This window comes from Canis lupus, chromosome 25 (assembly GCF_048164855.1).
Source record: "Canis lupus baileyi chromosome 25, mCanLup2.hap1, whole genome shotgun sequence".
In the NCBI taxonomy this organism is placed as follows: domain Eukaryota; kingdom Metazoa; phylum Chordata; class Mammalia; order Carnivora; family Canidae; genus Canis; species Canis lupus.
The window spans coordinates 6,786,064-6,800,709 of record NC_132862.1 but is presented as its reverse complement, the minus strand read 5'-3'; the positions used below and the strand labels follow the sequence as shown (position 1 = coordinate 6,800,709).

Here is a 14,646-nt window from a genome sequence, read left to right as displayed (position 1 = left end):
TTTGAAGCCAGGGATCCTTGGGTGGCGGTTTAGCGCCGCCTTCAGCCCAGGGCATGATCCTGGAGACCCGGAATGGAGTCCCACGTCGGGCTCCCAGCATGGAGCCTGCTTTTCCCTCTGCCTGTGTCTCTGCCTCTCTCTCTCTGTGTCCCTCATGAATAAATAAAATTTAAAAATCTTAAAAAAAAATGAAGCCAGGGACCCTGGGTAGGACACACTGTAAAGCAGACAGGAGGTGAGGACTTGAATCTGGGGGAGGCTGTCAAAAAAGGAAAGCATAGGCACCCAGGACACAGCATGAACAGAATTTTAGTAAGAGACGAAACAAATGAGTAAACTGATGTAGAATTGTTGGGTTTCAGAGTGGATGGCCAAGAGAGCTTTAGATGTTTTCAGTGCAAAAAGGTGGTTTTATTACAGCACCGGGACAGGATGGCAGAAAGAGTTGCACTGGGGCTGTGAGGGAGTGACGGATTATATACTTTCAAGTTGGGAGGGGGTCAGGGACAGCACAAGGCTCCAAGGTATTTCGGACACAAGGTTTCTGGGACCCTGAGGGGGCTAGCTATTGTTAGGAAAATGTTATTATTGTTAGTAAAAACTCAGTCATGAGACCCTTCAAGATGTGAATTGGCGGGTCCTACACTTGGAGGATGACTGCCAACATAGATCTTGGGGGGCAGAGATAAAGGATGTTTCCAAAGGAATTTCTGTATGTCAAAGTAGACTCACAGGATCCTGAGGAGTGGGGCTAAGATTGCTCTTTGCCCTTACCAAGTGTCAACATCAAGGCAGCTGAGTTTCCAGGGAAAGGTCATCCTGCCTGTTTCAAAGACTTGTTCATGGGCTGCAAAGTAGGAAGGAAATTTGTTTCTTGTTTCCCACATCATCAATAAAACAGTCAGATATGAAATGCTACGGAGAAGAAATGAAGGTACCGGAGCTGGGGAGCGTGTGGCGATGACACTGCACCAGAGCCTGGAGGTGGTGAGGGCCTGAGGAGGAGATCTGAGGGAAAGCCCTCCAGACACAGCAAATAGGAAGAACCCCTGTGAGGTGGAAGCAAGTTAGATTTGTCAGACCAACACCAAGGAGGCCCCTGTGGCCAAAGACCAATGAGCCTGGGCTGAGGGGTAGGGGAAGCTGTTGTTTGGAGGTGGTGGGCCCACAGTGCAGGGCCCCTGTAGGCCATCGCAGGCATCCATCACTGCCCAGTGATAGGCTGATGGGAAATGGGGCACAGGTACGCAAGGAAGCAAAACAGTTTTCCTGGAGTTCAGAAGTGTCTGAAACACAAATTCCTTGAAGAGCAGAACAAGCCTCCCCACCTTCCCCCCACTGGGCCCTTTGTAACCCTCTGTAATGCAAGATGACACCAGGGCCCCTGGAGCCCCTGGGGACAGACACTGACTGACTCACAATCCAGTCCAGGTCCCACTTTGAAGGAGTCTTCTCCCTGTTTGGTGACAGACATTGCAGATCCACGCAATCGTCAGCTATCCCTAACCACATACAGGAATGAGAAAATAAGAATGACTTGAAGACTTCCCTTTCGCTCCAATCATTTTCAAAGGGTTGAAAAATCTTTTTTTTTTTTTTTTTTTTTTTTTTTTTTTAGGGTTGAAAAATCTTAACCGTGCCTAGAAAACTATTAGAACTCAAGAATGTCCTGGAGGCTACAAGGGACTCTTCTCACACAGATAAAATCATTTCACCAACACAGTGGAAGATTTTCCAGAAGCTGGTGCTTTCTTATGTTTTATTCTCTGGAGTAGGAGCTTTACAGGTAGAGAGGTTAGATTGTGAGGAGGAAGGGGTGCAGGAGAGGGGCAAGGAGACAAGGGATGTTGTTAGCAGAGTGGGTTGGAAGTCCTGACTTGTGTGTTTGGCTCAGGAGGGCCCTCTGGCCAGCTCCACAGACAGGCCTGGTTTTAAAAAGTGCCAGGGAGCCATGGATTTGCATGTTATTTGCGTTCCAGGCTTCAATTCCAGGTATGTGGAATGAAATGAATGAATGAACAGTATTCAGACTCTTGGTTAAGGGGTGGACTCAGGAATCCAGACCACACTGAGGATCCAATCACTGGTCCCATTTGGATCAGGAGACACAGACACAGAGACAGAATAAACAGTCAAAGAGACAGAGAGACAGTCTTAGAGAGACAAACACCACCAGGTCCCTTTTTACCAGGGAGTTTCCAGTCAGCGCAAAAAAGCAAAATCCACAGAATTTATTTTAAATAAATCAACTTTTAAGAATTAGGGAGAGTCACGCACAGGTGGATAAATGCAGTATCATCCCTGACTTAGCTCCACCTCTGTCCCTCCATCATCCACATCCAGCTTCCGACTGGACCAGGTGCCTAGGAGTTGGCCTTCTGGATAAGGTCCGTTGCTTGGTGTCTGCATCACCTCCAAATTAGTTAGACTCTAAGGTCCTTGAGGACAAGTGACTTTTATTTCCTTGGTCAAACCATCTTTTCACTCTACCCTCCAGGGCCCTCAAATCCAGGGCTTAAACACATGCTTATTAGACACCCATTGTAAAGGGTTCGTTCCCCAGAGTATCTGAGGAGGCAAATGACCTCCAGGAACTTAGCTCTGGCTAATAAACAAGACACAGGCAGCACATAAAGTGGTCCCATTTAAAGCACAAGGCAGAAAGGGACTCACAGTCTCAATCTACAAGGGATGTACAACAACACTGGAAATAAAAAAGATGGAGAAGACTAGAAAGATGTGTGGTTAGAAAAAAAATACTATGATTAGGTCCTTGGGACGGAGACCAAGATCCCGGGAAGGCATGCTAAACTGCCAAGGAAAAGGTGTAAGGGCAGGCTGAGGCATTAGGTTTGGGGCCACAAACCAGGTGCAGTGGCTCACTGCAGGCTGCCATAAGCAGTCCTCCTTCCCCAACCTTCAAAATGCGGTCTTTCTCAATCAATGTTTAATGCAGTCACCCTACTCCTCCCTGGTTGGCCTGAGAAGCAGTTTGAACTCCTGGCTTGAAGAAAAAGCGCCAAATCACTAACCTGCCTTCTGGCAACAGCCCTCAGTCCATTCCTGATGTGAAAGACAGATTACAAATAGTATGATGTGGAGTTATAACATTTTCTGATTCTAAGGGCTACAGCTGTCCAAATAAGAGATTTTAAGATAATATGATCAGGGAAGGCTTCAGGGAGATGGGATTTGGGTGTGTGTGCTCTGTAGGTACTTGTGAAAGGGACACAGGAGTAAACTGAATGAGGAGTGCTCAGCAGACTGAAGACTCGGGGCTCCTTTACATCACTTTCCCACACTTTTTCTTCAGGACACTGATGTTCTGTGGAATAGAAGGATAATTTCCAGGAGTAAGCAGTTGATAGCTACCTGTCAGCTGAAAATGGAGAAGTCAACAGCTATGATCTGTCTCATTAGAGTAAGACTCTGACTGGGCTTTAATTGTAAGACCAAGCCATATTAACACTGGCCTTAAACTTGAACTTTGAATCCCTACCTTGACTGAATTCTATTCCATGCAGAACTATAGCCCTCAACATTTCAGAATCTTGGGCTCTGACAAGACCCTAGATCTGGTCCAACCACTCAGAATTATCCCTGCCCTATCCCTGACAGCCCAGAGAGGCAGCCTGCACTAATATTATCTCAAGGTTTACCCTCTGGCTCTGTCTCCTAGTTTCTCTTTTCTATCTCACAAGGGATTCATGTGTAAGGTCTCCCTTACCTTTATGATAGGTAAGTGACCCCACATACCCTTATTGTCCCTCCTCACCTCCAAAGCCAGGAGTGATAGTCATGGACTCTTACAAGAGGTCAGGATTCAGCACAGGTGATGTAAGGCTCTGGGATCTAAGGAGAGATGCTGGGCTGAGCCCTACATTTTAGAAAAAATTTGAAGCAATGGGTAGGTCCCCCTGGGCAGGGAAATATGGTAACTTTCCCAGGAGTTCAGCTTGTAGCCTGTCTGAGTCATCGACAGGGCCTGAGCATCCATATTCCACCTCACCCTGGCCCATCCAGGTGGAGCAAGGTAGAAGACAAAGTCCAAGGGTCAATCGTCTGTCTCTCTTACTCTGGCAAGATCTATCTGAGAGCTGGAGGGATGGCACAGGACCAGAGGCTGAAACATTAAAAAAACGGGGGCTCTCAAGTGAATCCTCTCCCTCTTCTTAAGCCTTTTATAAGCCATGTAAAACCAGGTGGTGATAGACAGACTATGGGATGGGGTTGCTGGCAGTGCTTTTTCAGAACACCTGTTTCTGCTACAGGACACTAAAACTTGGGGCTAACATTGCAGTGGGTAGAAAATGCTGGCACAATTATAAGAGCTAAAGAAGAGCTGAAACCACAGGAAGTATGAAGCACCTCATATATAGAGAGAGGAGTCACTTCACACAATGCCTCCATGAGGGAGAGAGGGAGGTGAAAGTACTCTTACATCCAACCCCAAACACCCAGGAGCAACAGTCGGTGCCCAGCAACAAATGGGACAGAACTAACCTCCATGCCTTGAACCATGTATTTTCAAATGTTCTGATTTTCTCTACAGGGTCCAGGAGTGATTGGTGGGGCTGTGGTTCCTGTTGAAGGCTCTGTATCTAGATAGAGTTAATTATCCCTCAAGTGTTCCTTTTTAAAGGGAGGTAGGTGATTATGAGCACTGAACACAGGGAAGGAGGAAAGACAGGAGAAAAGGAAAGCAATAGGCTTTAGTTTAAAGCAGTTAAACTAAAATATTCATAGCATGCCCTTGGCACTGGAATGCAGGAACCTCCTTATCCCCTCCCCAGTCATCAAAGCCCACCCTTAAATGAAGGAGAAACTAAGTTTCCAGATGCTAGTCCTGATTTTGTTGGCTAGTCCTCTGGAAAAATGGCCCACTAGAGAAGTCTATATTTGGTTCCCACTGAGCCACCCTGGGCCACAACCTTTGTCTCAGCTTGGTCCACCCATGTAGAGTGGTCTCAGGATCCTAACTTCACCTTGTACAAAAATGCATTGGTCAGAAAGGGGGTCCACGTTCAGACAGGCTCAACAATTCCTTATATATTTTTCAAAGTGCTTTTGTTGCATGTTTCATTTTCTGTTATACATGGCAATAAATATTTGTTGCTTTGGTCTATACAAAAAGTCTGTGAGGAAGGTAAGACAGATGTTGTTATCTAAATGGACAAACAATAAATACAGACAACTATCTTGTTCTGAGTCCCCCAGACAATAGCAAGAGCATCTGAAAAACTCAGGTCTTTTGATTCCTAGTCCAAATCTATGCCATACTGCCACCTTTCAAATTGTCACTGAAATACATTAAGTACCAAGAATCTGTGTGCAGGAGTTCTACAATGAGCCTGCACACTGTAGTTTTCTAAAAGAGAATGTGAAAAGGTCTCAGCAACTCATAAATAGAAAGCTATTTATTTCCTATAGAAAAACACAAGAAAGGAAGGGAGGAGGGGAGGAAGGAAGGGGGGGAAGGGAGGAACGGAGGAAGGAAGGAAGGAAGGAAGGAAGGAAGGAAGGAAGGAAGGAAGGAAGGAAGGAAGGAAGGAAGGAAGGAAGGAAGGAAGGAAGGATGAACAAACGAATGAAAGAAAGGTGGTCTTCCCCAAAAAAGGCAGGCAGTTATGAAAAAGGTAGGACATCTGGTTGCTGGAGTGGAAACAGTAACATTCAGTTAACAATGGAATATTTAAAAAAAATAGTTTTCTTTTCAAATTGTAACCTGTGGTAAAACATAGAAAAATGTACTAAACAAGCTTGGTATAAAACAGAGTAAAATTTTCAAATAAGCCCAGAGAGAAAGCACAATGTTGGAAAGGATGGGGTACAAGGGAAGAAGAGAAAATATTTCATACAAAACTACCTATTACAATACAGAAAAAAGTATAAAACGTTCCTATTTTGGAACTTAAGTACAAAATGACACTGGCATTGGATCGTTTCACTATCTAGCCTGAGGAGCGCTCAGAGGGTGGGGGAGATGCTAGAAAGAACAAAAGGAATAGCAGTTTTTTAGTCTCAAGTTGATCAGTCCAAATTCCACCCGTTTTCCAGTTGAAAATCTTGCCTCCCTCTGTAACCTCTACCCCTAAGCCAAAGTTCATCCAGGCCTCAAAATATTGTTAGGAAGTCCACAAACACCCTACACATAGGGGCTGGGATCTGTGCGTGCTAGAGCTAAATTTGGAAAATGGATATAAATCTAAGGCTAAAGTGGTAAACACATTCAGCCTTTTAAAAAAACACATATCCCTGTGATTGAGATATATATATATATATACACACACACATATACATATGTGTGTGTGTGTGTGTGTGTATATATACATATATAAAATTCTCTGTGGTTAGAAACATATTTAAACTAGCCACAGACCAAACTAGACCTGCATTCATCCAATGCTGGAATTTTATGCTAAAGACTGAGGTCCTTCTTCTTGGTCAGAAGTAGGCGGCAGTAAAAGTGGTGCCTTTGTTGCTCCACTAAACCGCTCCCTGGGTGGTTCTTCTCCATATCATGTGTTGTGAGCACATGCAAACCCCTGCTTTAAGGAAAGGACTGCCTGGGACTTTGGGGTCCACCTAGGGCGCATGTGTTGTGCCTCAGGATAGGAGGAAGCTACAGATGATAAAACAGCCTTGTACAGAAGCAGATGGATTTCACAAAGAGGCATATAAATAGGGAAGTCCTAGAGGGACTTATGCATGTGGCCCAAAGTCCAAGTTTACAGTCACTTTCCTGACAACACATCTTGAAAATCCTCCGTGTATGTATGTGTGCGTGTATATGCTGGTGGTTTTCATCCCTACTTTTTTGCCCATGCCCTTTCCTACCTCTTAGTAAGGCCTAACAACAAGAGTTTATATGAAACCAGGAATCTGTCCAAGCTTCTCTCGGCCCCCAAATTAGGGACTGAGCGAGGCTGGAGCCCTTTGAAAACAAGATGGCAGAACTGAAGAAGTGAAAAGCAGTCTTTCTCTTCAGCTTAGGGATGTCCCTCACCCCTTTCACAGCACCAAAGTTTCTTTGCAAAAATAGTATCTGAGATACAAAAGGAAAGGCAGATGTGCTTGTGAATGCATCTCGCCAGGGCCTGGTCCAGGATCAAGGGCTTTACAAGAACAGAGGGGTGGGAGCAGCTGTTTCCAAGGTCTCTGGCTGTAGACAACAAAGAGCTGGTCCCCCACAAGGTCAATGTTGGGTAACTGAGACATCTTCACAAAAGCTTTCGGTGGAGAATCTCCCAGACCATCCGCTTCCGGAAGTATGGCATGTGTTGCTGTAGGGACACAGAGATACCCTTAATTGTTTCATTGCTTTCATCTAGACCCAAAACTCCTTTCCTTTTCAAGGTTTTCAATTAAAATAGCTTCAGTTGCATTTCTGGTCTTTCAAATTGCTCAATTCTTGATTACATGTAATTTTTTTCTATCGCTATCTATCTCTACTATAGTCTTACAAATTTTACTGGACACCACCAGGAGTCCCCAGGCTATACCCAAATGTCTCCAAGAATTTTGAGAATGGTATCTATCAAGTCCTCTAATGTTGAACTTTTAAGCTACGAGATCTAAGGCCTGAAAATCAAAAGCTTACATTTTAGGGGAAGAGTTATAGGAACTGCAAGAGTTAGCTCCACCCTAGGGCTATGGTGGAAAAGTTTGGTAAAACTATTAATTTAAAGTGAAGGATATAAGCCATAATCTCTAGTCTCAATCCACTTTGGTCTCTGAAGTACCACATGGACAGAAATAAACAATCACAAACTAAGAGAAGATTGATCAGCTGCATCAAGCGAGGGGCAGGGGAGGAGGGCAGCATGACCAATTACACTAGGAATTCAAGTGGTGGCCTGTTCCAAAACCTAACATGCTAACCAAATGAAGAGAAAATGAAGAAAACTTGCTCTAGTCCCAGTTCAGTTTCTTACAGGATCTGAGGTAGGTGGGGGAGAAAGAGGCAGTTAAAGAAGGCTCTGCTAATGACCAGGATTCCTTGACTACAGCAAGTGATGTAAGGGAACCCAGCATGTGGCCTATCACTACCCGTCTTTTTCTTATGATGTGGTCTGCACAGTAACCGTCAAGTTATGAGCCATAGGCAGAGTTCCCTAGGCAGAGCAGTTGGAGGAAAAAATATCTACCAGGCAGCCTGGAGGCAGGGTGGTCACAGGGCTCCATCCTGAAGGCTCGGCTCACCTGTGTGAAGTTGATCGGTCTGTCTTTGGTAATGCAGTCAGCATATTTGCAAGCAAACATGCCACAGTCACTTCCATTCATCTGCTGTGGAATTTCCTGAAAGATTGAAAACAACAAAAAGGTGACATCTTTCCAAGCTTCTTTCCTTATTAGGTTATAAATAAGAACCAAAGGATATAAATATTACAGGTTTCCCTGAATTTTGAAGAGGTGACTCTAAGTCCTTCACCCAGAACAATGGAGGCTCAGAGAAAAAAAATGAGCATCTCAGTCAGGTCTTCCTATTAATATTAATCTTCACATCAGGCACACGGGAGACTATCTTAGACTTCCATGACACCTACAGATGTAAAGACAAGCCCCTGCCACAAGGGCCAATCAGCAAACATTTTCCACAAAGAGCTTACTCTATCTTCCCCAAGGAACCAAACAACCAAGCCAAAGTCAGGCTAGACACTAAGATAGAAGGTCTCTGGGAATTCAGCAATAAAACCCTTTCCTTTTCAAATACCCTAATATCAAGATTTCTACCTGATGAGAGGAGATGTACCTGGCTTTTCTTGCTGAAGAGCTGCCAGCCATTGGTGTCAAACTCTTTCCTTTTCTTGTCAATGCTTTCTTGCTTCAGGTATTGCCTAAAGGTATTGGGAGAGTAGGAGATGAGCTATGGAAACACTGATGACAGTTGCCACTCTAAGAATGGGGTTAACAATCTCTTAGGAAGGGTTTTTGTCTATACTTCTGAGGAAAACAGTACCTAATGTTGGACAGAGAGTCTCTGGACTGCTAAGCCACCCCTGAAGCTCCCATAATTCATGCCCACCCTGTCAACCCAAGAGAAACAGGACCTCTGCCTCTGACACCCAGATTCCTTCTACATATTGTTCCTCCTAAGGAATGAGTTTTGATTCTTTTCCTTGGTTTATATGGTCCTTTAGAACTCAGTCTCATGGAAGAAGGTTTCCCTACCAATATCAAGGCAGTTATTCACTATTTATAGTCTTGACTCTCCTGTGTGAAAATTCAATCCAAATTACAATTTGATGAGTGCATACCTCATACAGAGCACTCTTCTTAAGTGCAAACTGTTCACCATTCTGGAACCTACCTCCTCCTGGCCACCAGAGTGGTACAGTGGTACAGTGAGGAATAGGCATTTTGGAAAGAGAAACAGATGGGGTATAAAGAGATTTGCATTCTGGTTCCCAGTTGAGCCACTAACTAGTAGGACCTGAGCATATCAAAGTCACCTCTGTGGGTCTTGGTTTCTTCATCTGAAAAATTAGGAGGTTGGATTAGATAATTTCTAATTAGTTACTATATCTATAGGTATATACTGACTCATTCATTATTTTTAGTGCCCTGGGACAATAGTTGTGCCCATGAGGGTATTTTTTTTTTGGTATTATTATATTATTATTAAATTTTACTTACTTACACATAATATATCCATTCTTACTCAATATGAAGATTTCCTTTATTAATCTTAATTATTCCACGAAAGGCGTCAAAGAAATGACTTCAACAGCTGGAAAAATACAACATACACCCAACACCAAACTCTTTTGTTCTCAACTCCCTACTTACAGGAGGATCCTGCAAGCTTCATTGTTTATCCCACCCATAGAGTCATAATAGGTAATATTCTTCTTTCGGAAGTCCACAACCTGGGAATAAAAATATTTGTGTATTCATAAAATAAGAAAAATAGTTTCTCAGCTTATGCTTCCCTGGAATTTGAAACTTTCTGCCAGATTTCCTACAGCACCATGACAAGTTTGATTGATACTTTGCACTATACCATGCTTAAACTGCAGAGGAAAGAACAAGGGGACTATTTACATAGCACTATGTAAATAGTAATGAGTGGCCTCATTAACGGCCCTGAAATCTTTTTTTCTAGTATTTAGGTTCTCCATCTGCCATGTGGACAACAGTGAAGACACACACGCTCTTTAGAGACTATAAGATGAATGAGATCATTGCCACAGGGTTTCAGAAAGATGATAAAATATTCAGGGTTTTGTTTCTTTCTGTGGAAGTTTTCTCTTTGGCTTTATGCTTTTCTTTTTTAGGTTTTATTTATTTATTTGAGATAGAGAGGGAGGGAGAGAGGAAGGGAGCTGGGAGCATGAGCAGGGGGAGGGGCAAAGGGAACAGCAGACTCCCTGCTCAGCAGGGAGTCGATCAAGGCTTGATCCCAGGACCCTGAGATCATGACCTGAGCCAAAGGCACATGTTTAACTGACAAGCCACCCAGGCACTCTGGCTTTATGCTTTTCAAATATAATTCAAAATAGACTGTGAGATAACTTTTATATTTTTATTAACATATTAAATGAATGTATGTATGTTCTCAAAGAGTCATAAAAATATTAAATTACCAAATATGCAAGGCAAATCATAATTAGGCAGAAAATAAGTCACAGAATCTGAGTTGGCAGTATCACTAAGAAGTCACTTTTTCTCCCCATGCCTTTCCTTGAGACTGTTTAGACTTACAACTCCCTTTTAAATATTTCCAGAAAAGGAAATTCCACAACTTTCTTCAAAGTCTAAGTATCTCCCACTCTTGACAGGAAGTTCACTGATCTATCCAATTTTTAGCCAACGTTTTACTATTCTTTCTCACAATCACCCAGTGAAAATGTCAAATTACAAACTCACTCCTCTCTATATTCTATTAATTACGTAGATTTCTTTTAAATTTGATTGAAAGTAAGAGAGGTACTCACAGCAAGACACCAGTGCACTCCCAGGTGAATGGGCACCAAAAGAATGTCAACAGAAAATACATCCACTTTCTTTGTCCAACGTTTCACTGCCTGATAACCGGCCGTTTTTAACTTAGTGAAGAAAAAGGTATTAAATGCATGCACACTTGGCAATCCCTTCTCTTTACTTCGCTCCATCAACATATTCATGTAGAAATTGATGATCTGTGGGAAGAAATTAAATGTATTAAAATAGATACTCAGTCCCTAAAATAGTTGTGTTGTGTGAAGGAAAAGCAGTTGCTGTGTTGCAGAGCATATGTTATTGTTTCGTAATCAATTGAGACTTCAACACCCCAAAGCCTCATGTCCCTGCATCAAATTCTGGAAGGTTGAGGGGCTTATAAACAGTGAAAACAGAAAAACTGATATAGAGATGTAGATGTACAGATCTACAGATATCTTATGGGGTTGAGGATCCATATGGGGCATGCTGGTCAGATCTGTAGAAGACTGAGGATTAGATCCAAAAATGAGAAGGAGGAGGAAGGAATGCTAGAAGAAAACACTTAAGAGAAAAGGAAAGGAAGGAACCAAGCAGTTGATGAGACACATGAGAGGTACTTTAATCTACTGGGAATGGGTGAGCAACTTAAATAAATCCTGAGCTCAGTTTAGTGTAATACAGCAAAGACCAATAGTTCAATCCTTTGTGTGAGTCACCTGGTTTTGCACAGACAGAAAACTGTTCCATGACTAAAGACTGCCTTTTCAGCCTAATAAGTTGGCTTGTAGAGGCGAACGGCTCTGGTTTCAAGTAGAATTGAGTGACAGGATAAACCATCCACTATACTGAAAAAAACACCTCTCAACTGACAGTAGCTCAACATTGTCATCTTTACAGAGGCAGACATGGATGTTGTATAAAAACCTACATTACATGAGACATGAAAATCCAGTCACTAACATGAAGAGTCAAGTTTTCCTCCAGAATCTATATGGTTTGCTTCCTCATTTTTGTTGATTCCATATATGTCACCAATATCAAGTATGACTGTAAGAGATCTGAATGCTTGATATGGAAGATAAAAGATTCTTTCTATTAACAAAACAATTTATTCTCTAATAGTGACTATGTCGACTACAGCCCCTTTAGGTCCAGGACTCCCTGGTACTAAAGCCTGAAAGTTACTGTGCCGGAAGTTACTGCATACCTACTTTATGTGGCCAGCTGAGGCCAGGCCAGTGTCTGTCAACTGCAAGGAATGAATGGGCTAACTGATCCACAGCTTGGAAATATGACTAAGAAAACAGGCACATTTTTCAGAATGCTTTTTGGGGAATGGGAAAACGCCCCTGTCCTTTGACAAATATTTACACACTAGGATGCCAGAGCAGTGAGCTACTGCCCAACAGTAGGCAACTACATACTGGGTAGGCAGCAGGGAACACTGCCAGGAACACACCGAAACATGGTCTAGACTAGAGAAAGGGCCTATAGATGAAGATGCCGAGGCAGTCGCAGGGAAACCACACTGCCATGAAGCAGAGCTCTGAGGGTGGGGGGGGGGGGGGGAGGAGGGGAAGACTAGGACTGAAGAAAGACACTGTTCTGCCTTCATCTCTGAAGACTGAGCAACAGGCCCAACCCTCTGGACTTGGGTCATGGCTGATCCTCTGCCTAGTGTGATGCCCAACAGATACCTGGAGCTCAGTTATTTTAAATAATGATCATGAATCAAAACCTAATTAGGATCACAGATTTCTCAAACTGAGGTTTTCAATCTAATTCTGTCCCCAAGGACAATGGTGCCAAAAGACAATTCTAGGCTTGTGATAGGCAGCCAGGAATGTAGAAGACCTGCCCAACAAAGCAGAGATTTCTAGGCAATAAAACTACATTCTCTAGTGAGGGAAAACCAGCAAGAAGGAATTGATTCCTCTGGTATTCTACTCATCCCACAATATTAGTCATGTTATGAGGCTAAGCCCTTCAATCCAAGGGGCGAGGTGAAGAGGTAGATGACCCATCAGTCACTGTAAGCCAAACCTTCCATGGGGTAAACAAGTCATATACTGTAAAAAGCAATACGGACTCCAGCAGAATGTGCAAAGAATCAGGCAAAAAGATAAGGACAATCTAACACATGAAAGCCGTGGAAATGTATCTCCTTTAGGTGCCCATCAGAAGGGTATCACCTTTGGGATCATTAACCTGAAGTAAAAAAGAATGACATAAATGAGTATCATGCTATCCATAATTTTCCTTTTTTTTTTTTTTTTTTTTTTTTTTTAGGAGGAAAGAGTTCCAGAAGCCAATGAAGTTAAATTTACACAGCCAGGTTGTTTGGTTTCCTTTTTTTTTTTTTTTTTTTTGTTGTTGTTGTTGTTGTTTGGTTTCTTATTCTTACATTTTTATTTTGAGAGCATGGATTATAAAGCTAAAGACCAACCCAGCTTAAGTAGTAAGAGACCTAATGATTAGGATACACATTGTCTATTTTCTTTGAGAATCCCTCTTCCATGGCTTTAGTTCTACCTCCAACCAAGGTTTCTCCACTGCAAGGGAAATGGCCTCCTCCAAAGTCAGTTTGTTAGTCAGCTTTAAGGAGTGATCTGGGCTCTTTTTCATTTCCCTCGTATCCCAGTAGGAGAGAGCTTGGTGGCCTCAATGTTCTCCTCATCAGCTGATGTATAATCTGACATCTGAGGCAGAACTGAGATCCCAGTTTCCTCAGTTTTGCAGCTATTACTCTGTCCAAATGAGGAAAATTGCCATAGTTTGGCCAAGACACAGTTCTACCAAAAAAACAAGCTAGTAGTTAGAGAACAAAAAGAATCCTACATGTCAACTCACAGAGGAGGGCTGAAGATGAAGGAAAAAGAAATGAGAGAAGGGATCACAGTGCGTAAGATCAAAGAGAAGCAGTGATAGAGCATTTGCTTATATTTTGTGAAGACAAGGGTCCCTTTCCCCACCACAGGGAGAGCCTTTCTGCATGTAAGACTCTCTTAGTTCCCAAGAGATCTCAAATTCCCCTTCAAATAGGGGGCTAAGGGCAGCCCTGGTGGCTCAGCAGTTTGGTGCTGCCTTCGGCTCAGGGTGTGATCCTGGAGACCCGGGATCAAGTCCCACGTCAGGCTCCCTGCATGGAACCTGCTTCTCCCTCTGCCTGTGTCTCTGCCTCTCTTTCTCTCTGTGTGCCTCTCATGAATAAATAAAAAAATATTTAAAAAACAAACAAACAAACAAACAAAAACAAATAGGGGGCTAAAAGTGGTCAATCAGCCCTGTGCTACTGTTTGTCTTGCCAATATACCAGCATCTGGGGACAACTGCCAGTGTTGGTCTACCTGTCCCTCTTTTGGGGACCCACACTTGTCTGTTTGCTTGCTGTAGCTCCAGTGCCTCAGGATCTGCCCTTCCTGCTGCCTTCACAGCCTTGGCCATGAGCGCCTGCTTGTCTATGCAGTGCTTTTTGGGGGATAGGACTGTTGTTTATAGTGTCTTGTTCCTTTGTGATTTTATTTGAAGAGCTGCCAGGCTGAAGTTGGAAAAGCTTCTCTTTAAAAGAAAAGCCTACAATGTTTTTAAACTAAAGACTCAATCCTTTTCCTGTATGTTACCACAATGACATAAATGACCATTGCTATTTGTATCTTCCTTCTCACCCAGTAGACCTGCCAAACTATTGTTTTCTCACCCATTTAGAAGGAAAACATCTCACTA

General features: G+C 43.0%; 1 protein-coding gene across 8 annotated transcripts in view; it reads right to left on the bottom strand.

The window, feature by feature from the left end:
* Positions 1-1,728: 1,728 nt before the first annotated feature.
* Positions 1,729-14,646, bottom strand: part of SENP1 (SUMO specific peptidase 1) — a 56,030-nt gene continuing 43,112 nt past the window's right edge. For all 8 annotated transcript variants that reach the window (XM_072798163.1, XM_072798165.1, XM_072798159.1 and 5 more), the window contains 5 exons: positions 10,938-11,141; positions 9,790-9,869; positions 8,753-8,837; positions 8,203-8,298; positions 1,729-7,283 (listed from right to left, as the gene is read on the bottom strand). In XM_072798163.1, coding sequence (XP_072654264.1) covers positions 7,221-7,283; positions 8,203-8,298; positions 8,753-8,837; positions 9,790-9,869; positions 10,938-11,141 — 528 coding nt within the window. In that variant the 3' untranslated portion in view covers positions 1,729-7,220. The remainder of the gene's footprint in view (positions 7,284-8,202; positions 8,299-8,752; positions 8,838-9,789; positions 9,870-10,937; positions 11,142-14,646) is intronic.